This window comes from Corapipo altera, unplaced genomic scaffold (assembly GCF_003945725.1).
Source record: "Corapipo altera isolate COAL_440 unplaced genomic scaffold, ASM394572v1 96, whole genome shotgun sequence".
Lineage (NCBI taxonomy): Eukaryota > Metazoa > Chordata > Aves > Passeriformes > Pipridae > Corapipo > Corapipo altera.
The window spans coordinates 728,341-748,922 of record NW_020884962.1 but is presented as its reverse complement, the minus strand read 5'-3'; the positions used below and the strand labels follow the sequence as shown (position 1 = coordinate 748,922).

Below are 20,582 nucleotides of genomic sequence, written 5' to 3'. Positions count from 1 at the left end.
ACCAGGGATGGTTTGGTGTGGGAAGAGCAGCCCCTTCCCTGCCACCACGGATGGTTTGGTGTGGGAAGAGCAGCCCCTTCCCTGCCACCACGGATGCTGTTGTTGGCCCTCGAGGGTGTGGAGATGTGGGAGAGGCTGTGGGAGCAGCACCAAGGGGTTAACAGGTCCCCCGGGGGGAGCCTGGAGGGACTCACACCCTCTGCCCAATCCCGGGAATCCCTCTGTGCTAATTGAGCACTAAGCAGATCAAAGGCTCCAATCAGGGAATCAACACCCCCCTGGCCTCAGCTCCGGGTCCCCAGCCCGGGCTGCCCTTTGTCTGGAGAAGGAGAGCAGGGCAGGGGCAATGTGGCTTCTCCCCAGCCTGGCCTGGGCTCTCCTGAGCCCCGTCCTGGGCTCGGAGCTGAACGTGCAGGAGAGTTTGTTGTTGAAATCCTTGGGCCTGAGCACCAAGCCCAGCCCGAAAACCCCCGTCCCGGTGCCTCCCGTGCTCTGGAGGATCTTCCAGAAGAGAAAGACGCCTCCCTCGACGGACAAAGACCCCCTGGATGCCTGTAGGGTGGAGGAATTTAATGTCCCCGGGAACATCATCCGAGTCCTCACTGACCAAGGTACAGACACGTTTTTGGAGCTTTTGGAGGCCCCTCATTCTCTGGGATGAGAGGCTTTGCCTCATTCCTTCCTTTCCCTGAGGCTGAGGGAGGACAGGGCAGTGCCCAGAGCTGGTTTCCAGGAGAAATCCCTGCTGTGTGAACTCGGGTCCCTGGGGATGTTGCAGATGGATTATTCTCAGTTTAGGGGTGAGGGTGTGGGGCTGTCCTGGAGCCCCCTAAAGCCACCCAGAGGTGCTGGTTGGATCCCAGGTGACTGGATTGGCCTGTTGGGCTCACGGTGGTGGAGGTGACTCCTCACCTGGGCAGGGGGATGTGGCTCCGTGGCCGGGTCTGGGGGTGCAGGGTCAGGCAGGGATGGGATGCTCGACCTTTTGGCTGTGTCCCCCCTTCTCCTCATTGATCCCACACCTTTGGCTGACCCCACAGCACTTCTGGCTGACCCCACAGCACCTCTGGCTGACCCCACAGCACCTCTGGCTGCTCAGCCCCTCAGAGCCCTTCTCAGTTCACTGGGAACTGTTCGGTCCTTTTGAGGTCTTGAGGCACCACAGAGCTCCTTTCTCTTGTGGTTCTGGTTTTCCCATGGAAACCAAGGGCTGGATAAACCAGGCAGCTCCCTGGATTTGCTGCTGTTTTGCCCTCCTTTCCCCTCCATCCCAACCCCCTCCCTGTCCTGGGGGAGGTGGTTGTAGCTGGGGAAAAATAACCCCTTGAGATGTGAAGTAGCACCCAGAGGAGATGCTGGAATGGCTGCAGCATCCCAGTGCCACAGGCTGGAGCCCAGTTTGTACCTCCAGCCCTTCCTGAAGGCCCTGCCAGGGGGCTGATCGCCCTCCCTGCAGCCTCATCAGCTCCATCCAACCCTGCCAGTGCTCCATCCAACCTCTTGCTGTGCTCAAACTGGAGCCCCGGGAGGCCAATCCTACCCAGCCCGAGGGTCCAACCACCCCCACCTCTATTTCTCCTTCTCTGTCAGGCCCCTTCATGCCCGAGGAGCAGCCCCAGGGGTGGCTGTGCCTGCGGAAGCGCCTGTTCTTCAACCTCTCCGTGCTGGAGGAGGGCGAGCGCTTGACCATGGCCCAGCTGGAGATCAAATTCCACCACAATTCCTACCACCCCTCCCGCCAGGGGCAGGTCTTTGAGCTGAGGCTCTTCCAGACCCCCGAGGTGTCCCCCCCGGGGGTCCCCGAGCCCAGGCGGAGCCCGCTGGTGGAACAGTCCTTTGCTCAGCTGCACAAGTCCCTCCTCTTCAACCTGAGCGCGGCGGCGGCGAGGGAGCGGAGGACTCGCGGCGGGAGCTTGGGATTGATCCTGGAGATCTCGGCGGGCATCACCGGGGCGGGCGGGGCCCCGCGGGGCCTCTGCTCCGGCATCGACTCCTTCCTGGACACCTCCCTGCTGGTGGTGACCCTGAGCCAGCAGTGCCAGGCCCCCCGGAGGAGGAGGAGGAGGAGGAGGAATGCCGGGCTCCCCCCGCTCACCCCGAGCAACCTGTGCAGGGCGCGGCGGCTCCACATCAGCTTCAGCGACGTGGGCTGGGAGAACTGGATCATCGCCCCCCAGGGCTACCTGGCCAACTACTGCCGGGGGGAGTGCCCCTTCCCCCTGACGGCCGAGCTCAACAGCACCAACCACGCCGTCCTGCAGACCATGGTGCACTCGCTGGACCCCCAGGGCACCCCCCAGCCCTGCTGCGTCCCCGTCAGGCTCTCCCCCATCTCCATCCTCTACTACGACAACAGCGACAACGTGGTGCTGCGGCACTACGAGGACATGGTGGTGGACGAGTGTGGCTGCAGGTAGAGGGGGAGCAGGGGGTGGCTGCTGGGTGGAACAAACCCCGAGTGGTTCCATCCCCTCCGTGCCGGTGTCCGGGGAGTTTCCCGTGGGTGCGTCGGGGGTCGGAGAGCTCTGGGGTGGCACGAAGGGATGGTGGCTGGAGTGAGTTGTGGTTTAGGGCTGAAGTTGTGATTTAGGGTTGAAGTTGTGTTTTTTAGGGCTGGAGTTGTGATTTAGGGCTGGACTTGTGGTTTAGGGCTGGACTTGTGGTTTAGGGCTGGACTTGTGGTTTAGGGCTGGACTTGTGATTTAGGGCTGGACTTGTGGTTTAGGACTACCTGGGTGTTGGGCTGGGATTATGATCAAACCTGGTGCTGGTTTTCCATTCCCTGCTCCACAGGGGGTGGCAGCACCAGGCTGTGAGTCCCAGACCCCCCCTGAGCTGTTGGTGCTTTGGGTTCCTTGGCTCGGCACCTTTCTCGGGGCATAAACGGCTTTGGGAGGTGAAATGGGGCTGGGGGGGTCCCCGGGCGTGGCCGTGAGGGGAGGAGGTGACTGGTGCTGCTGCAGGACAGGGGGATGGTGGGAGGGCACGAGCTCTGGGTGACCAAATCCCACCCCCGGGGGGGAGGCAGAGCCCGGGGTGGGACACACGAGTTTTTCTCCCTGGCTGGGGGAGCTCAGCCCTGAGCTGGTTTTATGGTGACAGGGTGGCTTGGGGGGCCAGAGGTGGTGGGTGGCCAAGTGCAACGGAGATTTTGCCCCAAAAAAACCCTCCGGGAGCTGCAGGATGGATGTTGTGGCCCGGGGGGGGGGCATGGGCAAGGGGTCGGTGGCATCTTCTCCCCTCCCAACCCGCTGTGTCAGTATTAATTTACCTCATTTGCAAATGGATGAGCCCGGGGTGGCCTCTGTCCCCGTGTGTCCCTCTGTCCCCGTGTGTCCCTCTGTCCCCGGGTGTCCCTCTGTCCCTGTGTCCCCCCCAGGTGGCAGCCGAGCACCAGGCACGGGCAGAGCTCTCAGGCCCTTGTGCGTTTTAGGGTTATTTTGGGTTTATTTGTTGCTTTCTGGGTGGGCCCCGGGCCCCTGCACTGGTATTTAACGCCTCTAACGAGCAGCCCCGGGCAGCAGGGACCCAAATCTGCCCCGTCCCCCCCTCGTTGATCACTTTTCTTCCACTTCCCAGCGCGTGGGCTCCGAGTTTTCCAGCAGCTCGAGGTTTAAATCCTGGGCCTGGCTCCTGAGTATCTGTTCAAAGCCACCCCCAGCCCTTCAGGTGGGGCTTTCCTGACACCACTTTTGGGGTTCATTTTTTTTTTTTTTTTAATTTTAGGGTAAGGGGTGGGAACAGAACAGGAATCTGAGTTAGACTTGAATTTTTTTGCTCTTTTTTTTTTTTTTTTTTGGAACTGTGAACCTGCCCCCGTGGCCTCTGTTTATTTTCTCTGCTGTTTTCGTCTTCGAGGTCTGATGAAGTTTTACCACCTCCTTCCCACCCCCTCCCGTGGCAAGCACTGAGGGTTTAACCACTGTGGGGGTCCCCTGTGATGGTGTTTTTTTTGCTTAACAACACCCCCTAAAATGTGTAGCTGAAGACCAAGACCGGAGCAGCTCGGGTACTTTTAGGTGTAGCTTTTACTAAGCTTTTCCCACCCAGGTGTTTTCCTCAGAGCTCCAGGGCAAGCCCAGCCCAGCCCTGCTCAAACCCACCTCAACCACTGAAGATGTTCTAAGGGCTTAGAGTGGGGTTAACTCTGGGGAGTTAAATCCCAGATTTAAGATCAAGAGTGAAAAAAAAACACAAAAAAACCAACCTCGAAGTATTAATTATTTTGTTCCTGTGCTGGGGCCAGGAGGGGACTCCTGACCTGCTCCTCCAACACCACGAAGGGCAAATGTCCCCCTCCTGCAGCCAGGGAGCCACTGGAGCCACCCTGGAGCAGCTACAAGGAGTTTATGCCCGGGGTGGTGCCCAGACCTGGCCTAAACCCCCCCAGGAGCAGCTCTGCTGAGCCCCCAGCCCTGTGCCACAGGGAAAAGCCATGTCCATGTTTACTGCAGTGCTGGACTGGGCCCCTCCAGGTCCAGCCTTTCCCAAATCCTGGGGGCTCCCACCCTGCACCCCCCCCCCCCCCCCCGGGGCCGGCGCAGGGAAGAGGGGTTGGGGGATTTCCCCGTTTTCCCCGTTAAGTGGGTAACTCCCCCTCCCCCCCCCCTGCTTTGCCCCCCCCCCCCACCACCACTTTTGTACTAGTCTGTGTTTAAAAAAAGTAATAAACTTGAAGTTTATACAATCAGACTAAGCTTTAATGAACGTTGCATGGTTTCCTCATTGAAACTTAAGGGGCCACCTTGAATGCAAGAGCTGTTTATTTTCATATTTTATTGATGACAAACAGGTTTTAAAACAAACTGAGACCAAAACAAAAAAAAAAAAGAAGAAGAAAAAAATCAAAAGAGAGTTTTTTTTTTTTTAAACACCGTGCTAGCACTGATGTCTGGATTTGTAAAACTCAGAGTTAACTGCTACAAAGGAAAAAACCAGCACAAAGCAGAGGCCAAGCATTCCCAGCAGTGAAATAAAGGGGTGAGGGGAGAGGAGGGGGCTACATTACTCATGGATAGCGTTGCACAGAGGGGTCCAGCTCAAACCTATCAGAAAAGTCTACGCCAACTACGCAGCCTACGGAAGGAAAACAAAAAAAAAATTAAAAAGCCCTTCGGCAAATGTTAATAAATAAAACAGTCCATCCCACGAGGAAGGAAGGTGGCCTGTGTCTCCATTCTTTCACTGTTTTTTTGTTTTTTTTGTTTTTTTTAGAAGTCTAAACTCTGGAGGCTTTTGATGAGAAAAGAATGGGGTTGTGGGTTTGGTTTTTCGCAGTTCTCGGACTCCGGTCGGGGCGGGACCGAAGGCAAAGGGTGAAAACTCGTGTCCTGGGGTACTGGGGGGGCTGCACTGGGTGGGGGGAGACACCCTGGGGAAACTACAGCAAGAACAGGTTGTGAAAGCAGGGGCAACAACCCACGGAAAGGACAGGAATGGAAGGGCTGCCCCCCCCCCCCCCCAGGTACAAAAAGTGGGGTTTTCACGGCGTCGAAGTACATTCATATGAGAGGTATTTTTGAGTTCTCCCCCCCCCCAAAAAAAAGACTAGAAACACTTGGAGCCCTTTTGAGTATAAAGCTAACTTATCTCCAACTTGAAAAACACCCAGGTTAGCACATCACTCTCTACTGTTCTTGGCCAATTGGGAGGTAGAGGTCAGTCTGATTTCGGGATCTGGTAAAAAGGGGGCTCTGCAGGAATTGTCACTTCTCTGCTGTTTCTAGAAAGGTTTAGACAGAAATAAAAACGCTCCCAGTGTTCCCATCCGACTCGTTAAGACATGGGTACAACTTAGAAATTGGATGGCTTCTCTTTAATGTGCTGTTCTCAGTCCTGACTCATCACCCAGCATGGATGGCACGGCCGTGGCCACTACCTGAAAAAAAAGCTGCTCCGGGTTTGCTTTGCCAACAACACCTGGCTCTGGCACCTCCCTGCCTTCCTCACCCAAGAAGAAGCCACGCCAAAGCCTGACCCATTATCTCTACTTAAACCCAGCTCCTCAGAGGCCACCTTCCACCAACTGCCTGCTTTGTCCATGAGTCCCACCTGGAGCCGTGGGGTCTTTCCTTCCGCACCAATATAATCCCCGGATTCTGCTCCTTCTCCCCCCCAGATCTGTGGCAGTCAAAGCAGGGGCTGTTTTTAGCTCCAGGGGCCGAAGGGCACAGGAACCCCAATCCCCTTATCAAGCACGAAGTTCATCTGACAGAAAGGCTTTGTTTTTCACAGAGTAGAGTCCAGACAGTAGCCAATTAAAGCAGACAGAAAACACTTTGAAACCCTCCTCCTGCCCGAGCGCGCAGGCTCCTCTCACTCTAACTGCTATCCAATGTAGGAAGAAGAGGCTGATTGCTGCAACTTTAAATCACACTGAAAAAAGTTCTCAAGGTTTGGTGCTCTAATTTTTGTTTGAAACATATTTTTTTTTTGTTTTGTTTCGTTTTTGTTGTTTTTTTGTTGTTTTTTTTATATATATATAAGCTTCTCAGAACAAGGATCTCCCAGGTCCACCACTAAGAATTCGGAGACAAACTCCTTTTTTTTTTTTTTTTTAAAGAAAAAAAAAAAAACAAAACAAACAAACAAACAAAAAAAAAACAACTCAGTGCTCCTTTTGTTGAAAGGATCTCTTTTAAAACCACCTCGTCACGAAAGACCCGTTCAGAATGTGGGCGACACGATGACAACTAAGATTTCAGAGCCAGTGTTGGACAACAAAACCTGCATCTCAGAGTTGAGCATCAGCTGGATCCCGCTGGATTTCTGCTTGGCTTTGCTGCCACCCAGTCAGGGACTCTCCCTCCCTCCCTCTCTCTCTCTTTCTCTCTCTTTTTCTCTCAGATACTCTGCTTCTAAAATGTAAACAGTTACTGCTAAAATATAGTACCCCTTAGAAACGAGACCAACTCTGAGATGAGGGTTTTCCTCTCCCCCTTCTGCTCTGAAAAGTAGTAGTTAATGCCCTGCTCGCAAAGAGAAGGATGGAATGAAGTGAAACCTGCTTTTTTTTTTGTGGGTTTTTTTTTTTTTTTTTTTTTTTTTGTTTTTTTTTTTAAGGCCCTTCTCTCGAGCGTGGGGGTGACTGGGGGAGCAGGGACTCAGCTGACCACTCATTTTTGGGGTGAGTTCCTTCCCAGCGAGGCGCCAGCAGGTCCGTCAGGGCTCTCTCTCCTCCGCGGTCTCCTTGTCTCAGTGAGCTATAGCAGTGGGCTCTCTCGCGCGCTCCTTTCTTTCTCTCTCTCTCTCTTTCTCTCTCTCTCTCTCTCCGTTGGTTGGTTTCTTTCTCCTGTTGCTCTCACACAGTGGTGCTTCAGTTTTAGCAGTGGAAAACAGGTATCCATTTTATTTTATTTTTTTTATTACCCAGAATAAAATGCGGATGAACTAAGCTCCACGCAAGCTTAGCTCTTCTTCCTCAACCTGGAAAGCGAGGAGACAAAAAAAAAAGGGGGCTGTGTTAGGGGGCAGCACTGCTCACACAAACCTTTCAGGAGCTTGGAGGAGGGGGAGGAAGCAGAGGAGGGACCCCCTGAGGTTCTTACACTCTAATACTGTGACAGTCCCGTCACTCCACCATGTTGATATGCACGTTCACCCTGGTAAGTTGAGTCCTGTGACAGCGCCACGTCAATCTGGGATTTAAACTCATCACCAAGGTAACTGTCCTGGAAGGGAAAGGCTGTGTAAAGCTCCTCATCACCCCCAGGTGCTCCCTCACGAAGCTTTTAGAACACCTGGGGGCCCAGGTTAAAGTCTGAGGGTTTGCTTGGGTTATTAAAATCTGGTTTGGTGCGGAATTTGCGTCAAAAAGGGGGTTTTGGTGGCTCAAAGTTAAGGCTCCGAGTCAGGGACTCTCCCTCCCTCTCTCTCTCTCTCTCAGATACTCTGCTTCTAAAATGTAAACAGTTACTGCTAAAATATAGTACCCCTTAGAAACCAGACCAACTCTGAGATGAGGGTTTTCCTCTCCCCTGTCTGCTCTGAAAAGCAGTTAATGTCCTGCTTGCAAAGAGAAGGATGGAATGAAGTGAAACCTGCTTTTTTTTTTTTAAGGCTGAGGGCTGGACATGCAGCACTTCACCTTTCTGCCCCCAGTGTGCTCTGAGAGTCACACAGTGCAGGAGCACAAAATGGTTTCAGTTTCATTTCCCCCAGTGCCAGAACAAGGATGTGCCTGCACACACAGACACCAACATAAATCCCAGGAAAAGGTCAGACCAGACCAGACCGCTCACCCAGTGCTGCTTACCTGTGATAATTCTGGTTGGGAGAGCCCAGGCTGACTCATCTGTGAAGGCTGACTCATGGAGATATAGCCCTGAGTCAGGGGGCCCTGGGAGAAAGGCTGGGACACCACATCTTGGCTCGCTTGGCTGTTGGGAAGGTTGGACTGACTCGTCCCAGGAATCCCAAAACGGTTTTTCTGGCGCCCGCCACGACCGGTCTTTCCTTTGGGAGCCCCACGTCCTGCAAGAAGGGGTTGGATCCCAACCAGCAGTGAGGAGTTTGGCTCATGCAAACAAGTTCCTTGATCCCTCCCAGCCCTGGAATTGGAGGGGTTTTGCCCCCTCCCAGCCCTGGAATTGGGGGGGTTTTGCCCCCTCCCAGCCCCGGTACCTGCGGCGGGTCCGTTGGCCTGGCTGAAGTATCCCGGGGGTGGCATCGGGGGCATCACCAGGTTGAAGGGGATGGGAATGTTCATGGCAGTGACGTGGCTGGGGCCAGCACTGATCATCCCAATCTGGTCATGGGTTTGGAAGTACATGTTGGATGGGCGCCCTGCAGAGGAGGGAGGAGGAGGAAAAACGATCTCAGGCATCCTGAATATTCAAAAATCAATTCATAGCCCTGCTTTTCATTATCAGGCTCGAGAGCAGGATGAACCAGAAATGGTAAGGACAGGCCAGGAAGCACCAGTATTTCTGGTTCACTGTTTATTCCACGCTTGAAAATTCCATAAGCTCATCTAACACGTGTTCATTCCCACAGTTACTCTTTCACAGAACCATCTGAGATTCCTGAAATGCTTCACATGCTCCCTTTTCCCCCTCGTTTTTCAGACATCCAGTTAGACTGGTGGGGGTTCTATACATACAGAGAGCAAAAACCAGGCAGACTGTGAACATTTTTCAGTCCTAAAATTCCGTATTTTTCTGTAGTGGCTCTTGTAACATTTAAAAGTTTAAAGTGTGTAAAATACCACACACCTCAAGGATGAGTTAGGAAAAAAAACAACAAAAAAAATCAATCTATAAAGGTGCTAATTTTGATAATTTCCTTTACCTTGACTGCTCCTGTCATAGACAGATCCTGGAATAATGGCCTCACGTGCATCATACATGGCAGTGGTCATGAAACGGGCACCCTGCAAGGATTAGGGGAGTTAAGACAAAGCCTCTGCCCTGAAAACTCTGCCCTGCGACCTCAGTGAAATAAAAACCCAGTAAAACCCCACAGATCACGTCCAGTTTGCAAGTGTTGAGGAAATGAATTAGTCCCAAGACACGGAAAACCTCTGGTTATTATTTCAGCTGCAGCTTGACCACGAGGAGTTCAGATTTTACAGGCAACCTCTCTCCAAGTGTGAAACAGTTGATGGGTTTTCAGCCTATTTGAAGGTTCTGGTGATAGTTTTTCCCCTCATTCTACTCACACCACTGTCCTGTGATGGCTGATAAGCTCCCCCCCCAACAACTCATTATTTTATATTAAACAATCAAGTATAAAACTTGTAGGTTGAGGGTTTGATGCAATGCTGTGAAGTTCACCTGCCTCATGAGCTTGCCATTTCTACACAGAGCAGTTCCTTTATGCTTCATTCACCTCAGAACTCACCCCTCAGGAAACTCTGTAGCTTAAAAACCCCCAAAATTCCAACCTAAGGACGGTTGAAGCAGCCGCTTCCTCGGGTCCCACCACACCAACCAGGCCATGGAGAGTTCCAGGGGTGTGAGGCTGTGCTGGGGACTATTCATTCCACCCATTTGCAACTGATAATTAATCAACAGACCCCCAAGTGCCCCCTGTGCCAGCCCTGAGGGGCAGCAGGGCTCACTCACGGGGTTGATGGTGTTGACGAGCTTGCGGGGTTTGCTGAACTGCATGAGGCTCTCCCGGAGGTTGTTCAGTGGTCCCTCCACCAGCACCTTCTGCTCCTTGTAGTAATTCAGGAGGTGATTCCAGAGTGGCTGCTTAGACAGGGCTTTGGGGTTCCCCACAATAATTACTCCATACCTGTGTGCAGCAGCAGAGCAGCTCGAGTTAAGTTCGTTAAAAATCAATCGATGTCGTAAATCAAATTAAACACTGATGGTGGAGCAGCCTCCAAATCCATCTCTCAGCTGAAGCAGCCAAGAGAGCAGGAGGTGCAACTGGTTTGTTTACAGCAGATGTTTTCCACAGCATGACAAAACACCTGGAAGGAGGTTGCTGCAGTCACTTTCTCAACAGTCACAAACTTCCTCCTTCAGGCTTGCCCAACACATCAGTGTGTGCCAACAACCACCACCTCCTGCTGGGTTCCAAAGCTCCCAGAAAACAAGGGAGACAACCAACATCGTGCTGGATTCCACATCACCTGTCTTGGAATCAAATCCCTTAGAAGCAAAAATGGTCCAAAAATGGGTTTTGGAAGGGATAAAGAAGCAGGGAAGGGATCTGTCCTGAGAACAGAGGGGAAGGACACAGCCTGAAAACTACTGATGCCAAATGGGAACACTGCCTGGGCTGAGAGGAACAGGCAGAGATGGCACAGAATGGTTTGGGTTGGAAAGGACCTTAAGGCCCATCCAATCCCACCCCCTGCCATGGGTAGGGACACCTTCCACTCAGGTTGCTCCAACCTGGCCTTGGACACTTCCAGGGATGGGGCAGCCACAGTTTCTCTGCCCAACCCGTGCCAGGGCCTCCCCACCCTCGCAGGGAAGAATTTCTTCCCAGTATTCCACCTAACCAGTCAGTGAAGCCATTCCACCTTGTCCTGTCCCTCCAGGCCCCTGTCCAAAGTCTCTCTCCATCTTTCTCCAGGTTCCCTCCACATGCCCCATCCCTCTTTACCTCGCCCTGGTAAGGGCCACGTTGAGCCTCCTGGGGTCATTGAGGAACCCAATTCCCTGGTGTTCGTTGGCCCTCACACAGGAAAGGATAATAAAGTCCTTCTCCCTGCCCTGGAAGGCATCCACACTCGCAATTTCCACTTCCTGAAGGGGAGGAAAACACGTAAATCACGGAAGCCAAACAGTTCTGCCACCAACAGGCACTGCCAGACGTGCTGGCCACGCACTAACCCTGCCATCACTGGACAAAAATGTTACTTTTGGAATGAGGAATGAGTTGGTAATTCCACTGGTCATGAAATACTTTCCCTGGGGGACAACAGAGAGCCTCAGTTTAGGAGGAATTACTGTCGTGTTCACTGCTTTATGGTCCTCCCATTTCCCCCAAGCTGTGGGAATCAGCCCTTTGCTGGGATGCTGCCAGGGAGAATTCTGAGTATTCCTAAACCCCATAGGAAGAGAGGTCCAAATTAGCACTGCTGCTCCCAGCTCCCAGAAACCTGAATCACAGGGACAGATCATTCCTGGCACAAGGAAAAAGTATCTCCACCAAGTTTCCCTTCAGTGAAAACACTGAGCGAGTTCCCAATATTGCAAAACAAGACTGGATTAAACATATAATTGCCTTGTTTGCAGCAACTAATTCTGATGTTTGGTAGAGGAGTCCCACTGATGGGAGGACATGTTCCCAAGCAAATAAATGATCATCAGAATTTATGGAGCTTGTTTTTCCTGTGTGTCTCTTTATCCAAAACAAAGTTTTCCACAGCTGGAGCCCCAGTGGCCTCTCCCTTCTGTGCCTCAGGACCCTTCCTTTCAGCACAGAGCTCAGCAGGGCTTCCTCCTTTTACCTGTTCAGCTGCTCCCCTGCTCCCCTGAAACCACCTCCCAAATTCCTCTCCCTGCTCTGTTTCAACCACAACCAACTAAAAAGTGCAAAAATCCAACACGGACTGAAAACTAAAATATTTGTGAGGCTTTTCTGGCTTCTCTGTGCTCCCATCTGTACCTGGTAGAGCTTGGTGTGCAGGGAGCCACTGAACTGCATGTACTGCACCAGGTAGGAGCGCTGCCCTTCGTAAGGAGTGATGATGCCAATCTGGTCTGGTTTGGCACCAGCCTTCAGCAGCTTCGTGGTGATTTTCTCCACGTTGGCAGCTTCCGTCCTAGAGGGGAGAGAGGTTGGATTATCCAAGGAGGATCGACACATTAGGTCTCATTTTTTGCAGCTTAATGGGTCTAAAGACCTTGAACATGGATGCTGTGAGGCCACTCCAATAAAAAGATCAATTTTGCACTGCTCAGACTAACTCAGCTCAGGAACATTCCCCACTGTCAGCTCTCGACTCAGGCCACGCACAGATCTCACCCCAGAGGGACACAGGCCAAACCCAACATCTCAGAGGTCTCAGAATGACACAAATTTCTCCTTAGGTGCACCTCCACCTTCTCAGAATTACACAACTGCACTTCCTGGAACAGCAAATGGAACTTTTGGTAGAGCCAAATGTCCACGTGTGCTTTTATAACCAAGATTGTGCAAACGGATCCTTCAGGTGCTTTATCTTAAAGCTTCAAATGCAGAACTGTTTTTAATGTCAATCAGCCAATTATTGTGCTGTTTGTTTGTGCACAATCTGCTCTGCTGTCTCCAGTCTTGCACATGCTGCTCAGGAAGCAGACTGGGATTAAAAATATCTCAGCAGTTATTTTTCAGAGCTTGGTCTGGTTTCCCTTCCAGGCACATGAACAAAACACATACAACCAAGAGGAAAAAAGTGGTTTAAGCTCCTTCTTTGACAAAGAAGTTGGACTGTGCAGAAAAAAGGGGTAGGAAAAAAGAAAATTAAATTCCCATCCCTTCTGCACCACCACTAAAATCCAAGATTTAGGGTTCTGCCTCAGGAGCAGCTGGAATTCTGGCTTCAAAATGCAACTGGATCAGCATTTCCTGCTGTAACTGCAGTCAGTTTATTCATCCCACAGATCAGGCACTTTATCATCCCTTATACAACCTTACACAACCAGTGAAGGAAGACAAACTCCTCCACAGAGCAATTCAAACCCACTTAAGCTCTGAACTGCTCCCACTTGGTGCCTTTTTCTCCTGGTTTATCCAGGGCAAACCAACCCCAACCTGCAGCTCAGGCTGCACCATCCTCCATGGCAGCTTTTGTTCAAGAGGCCCAGGGGCCATTTCAACTGGTCATTAATTACCCCTGAGGTTTTATTAACTCAGAGCTGCTGCAGAGCATGGGAATGAACAGCCCTGAGTCCTGGTGTCCCAGCACACGAGTGTGGATGTCAGAGGGGAGTTTTATTTTACCTGTCTGAGTTTTATTTACCTGTTTAAGTAAGAGGTGCCCGAGCTGGCAATCTCCTCCTGTCCTTGGGTGACGTAGAAGAACATTGGTTTGTCAGGCTGTGGCCACTGGAAGTCAAAGCCTTTCTTCACACGGTCAGCTGAGGAGCAGGAGAACAGCAGGCGGAACAAAGTTAACAGGAACACTCGGATATTCCCATAAATACTCCAAACTAAGGGCAGTGGCAACTCTTTTCATTCCAAAGGAATAACCCAGGTTAAAGAAGCCTGTCTTTGACCTGCCCAGTGCCTCTGGGGGAGCAGTGTGGCTGCTCACCTGCAGTGACCCCGTTCTGGAGCGAGCCCTCGTAGAAGATGTTGGAAGGGAAGGCGCTGAGGGCGGGATGCATCCGGTACTGCACCTGCAGCCGGATGGGCCGGATCCCCAGCACCACCAGCCTCTCAAACAGGGACTGGGACAGCCCAGCCTTGGCAGCTTTCTTGCACATCACCACGGGCCCCAGCTGGCAGTGGTCACCCACCAGAATGAGCTGTGGGGAAGAAGAGCGCGTAGAGGAAGTTTGTTTTCTGAAACTTGCTTAAAACAGTGGTAATATCCTACTAAAATATATAGAATCACAGGGTGCTTTGGGTTGGAAGATCATCCAGTTCCACTCCCTGACATGGGCAGGGACACCTTCCACTCTCCCAGGTTGCTCCAACCTGGCCTTGGACACTTCCAGGGATGGGGCAGCCACAGCTGCTCTGGGCAACCTGTGCCAGAGCCTCCCCACCCTCCCAGGGAATAACTTCTCCTGAATATCCAATCTAAACCCACCCTCTGTCAGCTTAAACCATTGCCTGATGTATTAGGAATTTACCAGTGTGGCTTGTGATAAGCTTCAGGTCTCACCTAAGGCTTAGGAACCTTTAGTGTCAACTCGCTTTGCAGCTGATCATTTGGAACTAAAAGCTTATTCAGCCTCCAGATTGTTCCAAGAGCAGAAAATGTTCCAGGCAAAGATTACGCCATGGAAACCGAGAGCTGACAGGACTGACACAACACAGGGTCGTTCAGGTTTGCACCACTGGAGGTGCCTTTCAGGAAAAGGGAAGAATTCTGCATCCCTGCGTGCCTACACGGGGAATGTCACTGCTTGGGTGCTGCCTGCTGGATTTATAAAGTCCTTCTGTGTGCTGGAACCCAAGGGGCTCACCTGCTTTGCTCCCAGCACAACGGGCACCATGCACTCGGGCTCGGTGGCCTGGGTGCTCTCATCGATGAGGATGGAGCGGAACTGCATCTTGGCCAGCCTGGGATCCCCGGCCCCCACGCAGGTGCAGCAGATCACATCCGCGTTCTGGGACACAAACACAGCACCAGTCACCCGACTCCCACACGGGACAGCGTTCAAAACCACCCCAGGAATGCCCCCAAGGTGCTCTGAGCTCCAGCAGCAGCTCAGGTCAGGGGGGAGCAGAGCAGAGGGATCCTCTCACCATGAGCAGCTCCCGCTCCGCGGTTCGTTTGAGCGCCCGGTAACGCTTCTCGTCGGCAGATGAGAGCTCTCCAGTCTCATCTTTGAGCTGCTGCAGTTTCTGAAGCTCTGGCATGCTGCAAAAAAAATAAATCAATCAGGAGTTTTGCTTTAGGGCCTGACTGTTTGTAGGATTACAGAGAAAGTAATTTTTAACTAATTGTGACATGTACGGAAGAGCAAAGTCAACCGAATAACTGAGTTATGACAAAATCCACTGGTTGTGCCCCTCACAGCACCAAAAGCAGGGGGTTCTCTGCTCGTTCCTCACCTGTCCATGTTCCTGATCTGGTTGTGCAGTGCCAGGAAGGACACGGGGGAGTCGATGGCCTCCCTGCTCTTGGCACACAGCCGAACCACCTTCAGCCCGGTCTGGTGGATCTTCTCGGTGAGCTGGTCCACGGCGATGTTACTGGGAGCACACACCAGCACGGGCCTGGGGAAACAGCAGCCAACAAGGCTCAGGAAGCTGCAGATTTTTTCTCCTCTAGACTCGTAGTAAAACAATGTGCAGTGACACCCCCCTCTGACAATAAGCTGGGGAAGGGTATTTGCTGAACCGAGCCAGAAAATGACAGTAAATGATAGGAATGAGTTTGGTTTTTAAAATCAAGGTGATTCCTTCCATTAAGAAAGTCACCTCATGCATCGAGACTTGGAGAGAGCAGTTCTTACCCGTTGCCCTGTCTGGCCAGATGATACACGATGGTGGCTGATGTCACTGTTTTCCCAGTGCCAGGGGGACCCTGAATAAGGCTCAGAGGACGCTGCAGGACAGTTTTCACAGCATAAACCTATAAAAACGGGGTTTATTGCTAATTTAGCATTCAGTGCATAGGATGCTGAAGTTGTTTAACCTCCATTCCTAAATCCTTCAGGTAGCAAAGGGGACATGGGGTTACCTGAGAGTGGTTGAGATCAGGAAGTCCCTGTGCTGTGAAGCGCTTTGGCAACTGGCATTTAATAATCACATCTTCCACCTCGTGGCCCAGCAGCTTGTGATAGATGTACCCAGACACTGAGGTCTCATCCACAGCAAAGGTTTTGAGAGCACTCTGCATCCTGAAACGAGGGAAGGGTAGAAAAATAAGTCAGGGAGATCAGCATGACCTCAAGTCCCCCATCCCATGCCAAGGTTCGGCAGAGAGCGGGCACAAATTGAAATTACACTTCTTGGAAAACAGAGAAGTGGAAAAAGACTTACTAAGGGAGATAAGGGACAAAAAAGTTACACTCTCAGAACACAGAGCTTGTTTTTCTCCATGTGAATATTACAAAAAAACCCCAGAAAAACGTGTAGAGGGACATGAGTTTTTGGCAGAACCTGAGGCAGTGATTTTAGGTGCAAGATTGGAAGAAAAATTGCACTCATAATAAAGAATAGGATATATTGCTACTACTACTACTACTAGGATATACTAATAAAAAGAAATTCTAATATCCTAATAACAGGACAATAAGCCAACTTACAAAATGCAGTACAGATGTGGCTGAAGCCCATTGGCCCCAAATGCCTTGAAATTTTAACCAGTTAAAGCAACTCCAAGCTCAGGAATGCCAACTAAAACCAGGCACCACTTCCCTACAGAGGAAGCTGAACTACAAAACTGTTTTTCTTCTCACATTTCAAGTGTTACTAAACAGGAGGTGAATTCCCCCCTTTGATGTATTTGCAACAAACCTTGAGAGTGCCTTCAAAATGGGAAAAACTGACCGTTTTAAGACATTCAGGTAATTCCATTTCTAGCCAAAAATCTGGCTGCTCTATGAAGCAGGTGTTCCCACACTCCACACACTGAGATTCCTGATTGCTGGTGTCAAAGTAACACAACTTTTTTTTGGATCAAAACCACCCATTGGAGGCAAAGAGAAAAAAGAAAAATACACATGGAACCAGCACTGACCACGTGCCAGGTTCTGAAGTGTTTTCCCAATACCTGTCAAAGGAAGTAGATTTCCATACAAAATCCACTTGGAAGTTGTGAGTAACTTCCACAGGGGCTCCCACGCTGCTCCTCAGCTCGATGGCAATCTCATCACCATAATCTGTAGAACCTCGTTAAGTAGTAATCTACAGCAACAATTTGAATTTTATTTTCCCCAATTCCGGTCTTTTTTTTTTTTTTTTTTTTTTGACAGCAAGATCCCCCCAAGATAAATTGAAATTATCTCAGAATTACTTCTGGACTTATTTAATGGCTTCTTGGAGAGGTTGCAGCTCCAGGTTGAGCTTTATTTAAGTAAAGGATACTATCAGGAACTTTGATAACGTGACCAATTCCTTTCCACAGCGGGGCCAGGTCTCCTTTGTACCTCAGGCAGATCTCATCTCCTTGCATGAGCCTCATGTCTACAAAGGAAGGGTAAAAAAAGGCTCTCAGCAACCATCTCCCACACAAAAACCCTTCAAGAACCACCTGCTGTCCCAGGTCAGATCCTTAAAGTTCTTCAAACATTGATTTTTTTTTCACTAGGTATAAAAATATCCCCCACAAAACAATCCAGTTGTGATTACCTGAGTCAGTCTTTGGCAAAGTGAAATAAGCAATTCTCTTCTTGTTCAAGCCCAGGTCCCATCTGACTGTGATGTTATCTTGGGTCTAAAGGGTAAAAGAAAAAAAAACAAAAAAGGCATTTATTATGTTCTTAAAGAGCTGTTTATTATGTTCTTAAAGAGCTGTTTGCCAACTGTGCTTCAAAACCACCAAAACCTGGTTGCTCCAGTGTCACAGAAATCTGCATTTATTGCTGTGGACTGAGCTGCCACCATCTGCAGGAGGTTAATTCTGTCCTACAAAAGCGAGTTGTGAGAAACAAAGCCCTAATCAGCACCTGGGTTATTCTCTCCTCCACCTTCCCAACACTCCTGAAGTGCTTCCATGACCTCACAGAACTCGGGTTTCACTGGCAGGTCCCACTGAGGCCCTGCAGGTCACCAGGGGAACAACACACAGTGGGTGCTCAAGTTGCAGCTCCAGGACAGAACATTGTTCTTGGAAAGAAAAACTTCCAACACAAAAAAAAGGGGAAGTTCCCAAGTGTTCCAAGCTCTTAAAAAAAACCCCTCAGTTGGAGGATTTTTCTTTCCTCTCCCACTGATATTACAGTGCTGTTACAGCCCAGTAATTAAGATATTTATTCCACTTAAAGCTTCCTTCTGTGCTCTAACAGTGACCCTGAGTTTGACACCAGAGCCCCCTCAAACTGGCAAATTCCAAGCAAATTACCTGAGATTCCTTGAGTTTCTTGTCATAATCTGCCTCAAGCTTGACTAGAGGACCAAATATATTTTGGTATTGATAAGCATCTTCGTATCTAAGCAGGACGTGCTGTGGTTCTTCATCCACACCAGGCTTTTCCAAGTCCTCCAGGGTTGCAGATGGATTTTCCTGGAATTTAAAGCACAGGTGTTTCGTTTCAAAGCCTGAAGGATAAAGAAGTGACACCAGGACTTGTGCCTTGGTACCACGGGGAGTTGTACCAAGGTGTAAAAGCTACACCAAGGCATTCCATTAAACCCAGCCAGGCCTGTCCTGCTCTAAGGGATGTACAGAGAAACCCCTCAAAAAATAATAATTAACAGCCCAGCTGCTCAACACCTAAAGCAGAAACACGTGGGAAGGCTTGATATGGGGAAAGCTGCTTTTTCAGATGGCTGAAGAACCTGAAGGTGAAGCTTTCCCACTCTGAACAACAACCTCCTGAACCCTCTGGCAATTCCCACTGTCCAGGGGTGTGATTTCAGTATTTCCCTGCCTTACACAGTGGCCAAAAATCTTTTCCCTCCTTCCCAGCAGCCCGGAATTGGCACTTTGGGCAAAGCTGAGCAGTGTTTGAGGAGCAGCAGGTACCTTCCAGAGCTCCTCCAGCTTGTTGATCTGCTGGGCCGTGATCTGGCGGGCCCGGAGCTGCTCCTGCTCCGACGGGATCTTCACCAGCCAGGAGAGGAAGCAGCGATCCTGGATCAGGGGCTGCCACTGGGAACTGTCCCAGTTGATGTCCTTCAGGCTGCTCTGGCTGGCACAGGGCTGCCTGCACGACCAAAACAAGGAAAAAAAATTAATAATTACACACATGGAAGGAGTAAAACTGTGTGGCTCCTGGAACAACTCAAAGATCTCGGTTAAAAGGGGGGAAAAAAGCAAAACAACCCCAGTCTGCTGTGAAAATTAAGTTTTTTAGCTCTTGTGTTTGTTGTTTCAACACTGGTTGGGTGTTTCTAGGGCTGAAAATGTCTGCATCTAAAATGTCAAATATGACACCCTTGGGAGTGGTTACAGTCCATTATAGCAGAAAATGGGATTACTTCCCATCTGCTGTTTAAACAAGTAGGACTCATTCCACAGAAAAACACTGTCCACTGTCAAGTACAAGTTAAGTGACAGCACTGAATTAAAATACAGTTATAAAACCTGACTGGACCTGTCAGAGAACAATTCCTTATTTACTGCTGTCTCCAATGATTCCATGAGCTGAGAGGAAAAACAGCCTGTGGAAGAGTCACTACTCCAGAGTAACTTCCTGGACTGGTCTGTTCCTCTTCCAAAGCTGGAAAATCTCAGGTAAAAAAGGGGTAAAAAACCCCACCCTTCTCCCCATTTGGGAGAAATATTCCTCTATAAAACTCCCATATTTGCCCAGCACGACAGAACTTTCCTTCCCTGCATTTCCTGCTTGCAACCCTGAAGTCCCTACGACCATCCCAAGGAAAAAGGGGTGGCAAAACAAGAGCATAAAAGGTATTTTGGTGCAAAATGAAGGCCAAGAGCTGCCCTTTAGAAAGCACAAAGGTGGCAGCAAAGGCCTCCTCTCACCTGCACAGCAGAACAACCACAGAGTCTGCCTTGGCTGGGATGAAGCCCAGCAGGAACACGTTCCGACAGCCACAGTTGTAGCATTCCAGGACAGTCTCCCCCAGAGGTCCATCCTTGTGGAGAGTCACCTCTTTGCACTTGGCTCTCACCAGATGGTTCACAATGTGGCTGAAACCAGAGAGGAGATCCACTTATAGCCAATTCATGGCAAAGTCATGTTTAGTCCCGACTGAATTGACTGGCTCCATTACTAAAAAGCACAAATAAAATCTATTTATCGTGGCAGATGTTGCTCTTTTCACCCAACACCACTGGTTCCTCAGTCTGTGGATGTTTTGTGTGGTAGTTTAGTGTGAAAGAATAGGAAATGTGTCAAAAATTCCTCACTTTTAAGTCACCAGGCTTTGATTATCCCCCGAGTAAGTGGCAGCCACCACGACACTTCCAAACCAACCCTCTAAACCTGGAATTGTCCCAAGATTTCCCTCCTTTCCCCCCTTACCTGCCCGAGGTGTTCCCACGCCCGTTACAGAACCACTTCTTGCTGGTGTTGCAGTAAACCACACAGGCAGGGTCGTGGATCCCACAGTAACTGGAATTCAGGAGGAAAGAACCAGGAAGTGATTGGCTGCTTGCTCCCAGGAAAATTCCAACAGGAGATCTAAGCCATTCAGCAGCGCCCAAAAATAAGGGGAAGTGAAGACTGGGGAACATGAGGGGTGGGAAAGGCACAGGACACAAGCCAAGCTTCTGTTCTGAGGCACAAATATTTTAATACTTCCCACCACTGCCATCCCTGGGGTGGCTGATCCTTGTGTTTCTTCCCCCAGGGAGTTCAGAGCTGACCCTCCCACCATTGGGGTGGTTG

The 20,582-nt window shown here is 50.5% G+C and overlaps 2 protein-coding genes across 3 annotated transcripts in view; one reads left to right on the top strand and one right to left on the bottom strand.

Annotated features, from left to right (window-relative positions):
* The first annotated feature begins 6 nt into the window (after nucleotides 1-6).
* Nucleotides 7-4,690, top strand: GDF1 (growth differentiation factor 1). Its single transcript, XM_027664292.1, has 2 exons — nucleotides 7-611; nucleotides 1,591-4,690. The coding sequence occupies exons 1-2, from the start codon at nucleotides 347-349 to the stop codon at nucleotides 2,415-2,417; spliced, it is 1,092 nt and encodes a 363-aa protein (XP_027520093.1). The 5' UTR covers nucleotides 7-346; the 3' UTR covers nucleotides 2,418-4,690.
* Nucleotides 4,691-5,204: 514 nt separating this feature from the next.
* Nucleotides 5,205-20,582, bottom strand: part of UPF1 (UPF1, RNA helicase and ATPase) — a 22,385-nt gene continuing 7,007 nt past the window's right edge. Inside the window, exons 3-24 of one of the 2 annotated variants that reach the window (XM_027664268.1) lie at nucleotides 20,217-20,306; nucleotides 19,715-19,882; nucleotides 18,752-18,932; nucleotides 18,128-18,289; nucleotides 17,416-17,500; nucleotides 17,152-17,250; nucleotides 16,838-16,955; nucleotides 15,803-15,962; nucleotides 15,576-15,694; nucleotides 15,172-15,336; nucleotides 14,863-14,977; nucleotides 14,580-14,723; nucleotides 13,700-13,913; nucleotides 13,406-13,523; nucleotides 12,070-12,226; nucleotides 11,062-11,204; nucleotides 10,065-10,239; nucleotides 9,289-9,370; nucleotides 8,623-8,784; nucleotides 8,255-8,472; nucleotides 7,548-7,670; nucleotides 5,205-7,425 (exon numbers count right to left, since the gene is read on the bottom strand). In XM_027664268.1, the coding sequence (XP_027520069.1) occupies nucleotides 7,551-7,670; nucleotides 8,255-8,472; nucleotides 8,623-8,784; nucleotides 9,289-9,370; nucleotides 10,065-10,239; nucleotides 11,062-11,204; nucleotides 12,070-12,226; nucleotides 13,406-13,523; nucleotides 13,700-13,913; nucleotides 14,580-14,723; nucleotides 14,863-14,977; nucleotides 15,172-15,336; nucleotides 15,576-15,694; nucleotides 15,803-15,962; nucleotides 16,838-16,955; nucleotides 17,152-17,250; nucleotides 17,416-17,500; nucleotides 18,128-18,289; nucleotides 18,752-18,932; nucleotides 19,715-19,882; nucleotides 20,217-20,306 (2,995 nt within the window). In that variant the 3' untranslated portion in view covers nucleotides 5,205-7,425; nucleotides 7,548-7,550. The remainder of the gene's footprint in view (nucleotides 7,426-7,547; nucleotides 7,671-8,254; nucleotides 8,473-8,622; nucleotides 8,785-9,288; nucleotides 9,371-10,064; nucleotides 10,240-11,061; nucleotides 11,205-12,069; nucleotides 12,227-13,405; nucleotides 13,524-13,699; nucleotides 13,914-14,579; nucleotides 14,724-14,862; nucleotides 14,978-15,171; nucleotides 15,337-15,575; nucleotides 15,695-15,802; nucleotides 15,963-16,837; nucleotides 16,956-17,151; nucleotides 17,251-17,415; nucleotides 17,501-18,127; nucleotides 18,290-18,751; nucleotides 18,933-19,714; nucleotides 19,883-20,216; nucleotides 20,307-20,582) is intronic. The other variant, XM_027664269.1, reaches the window with a different exon arrangement.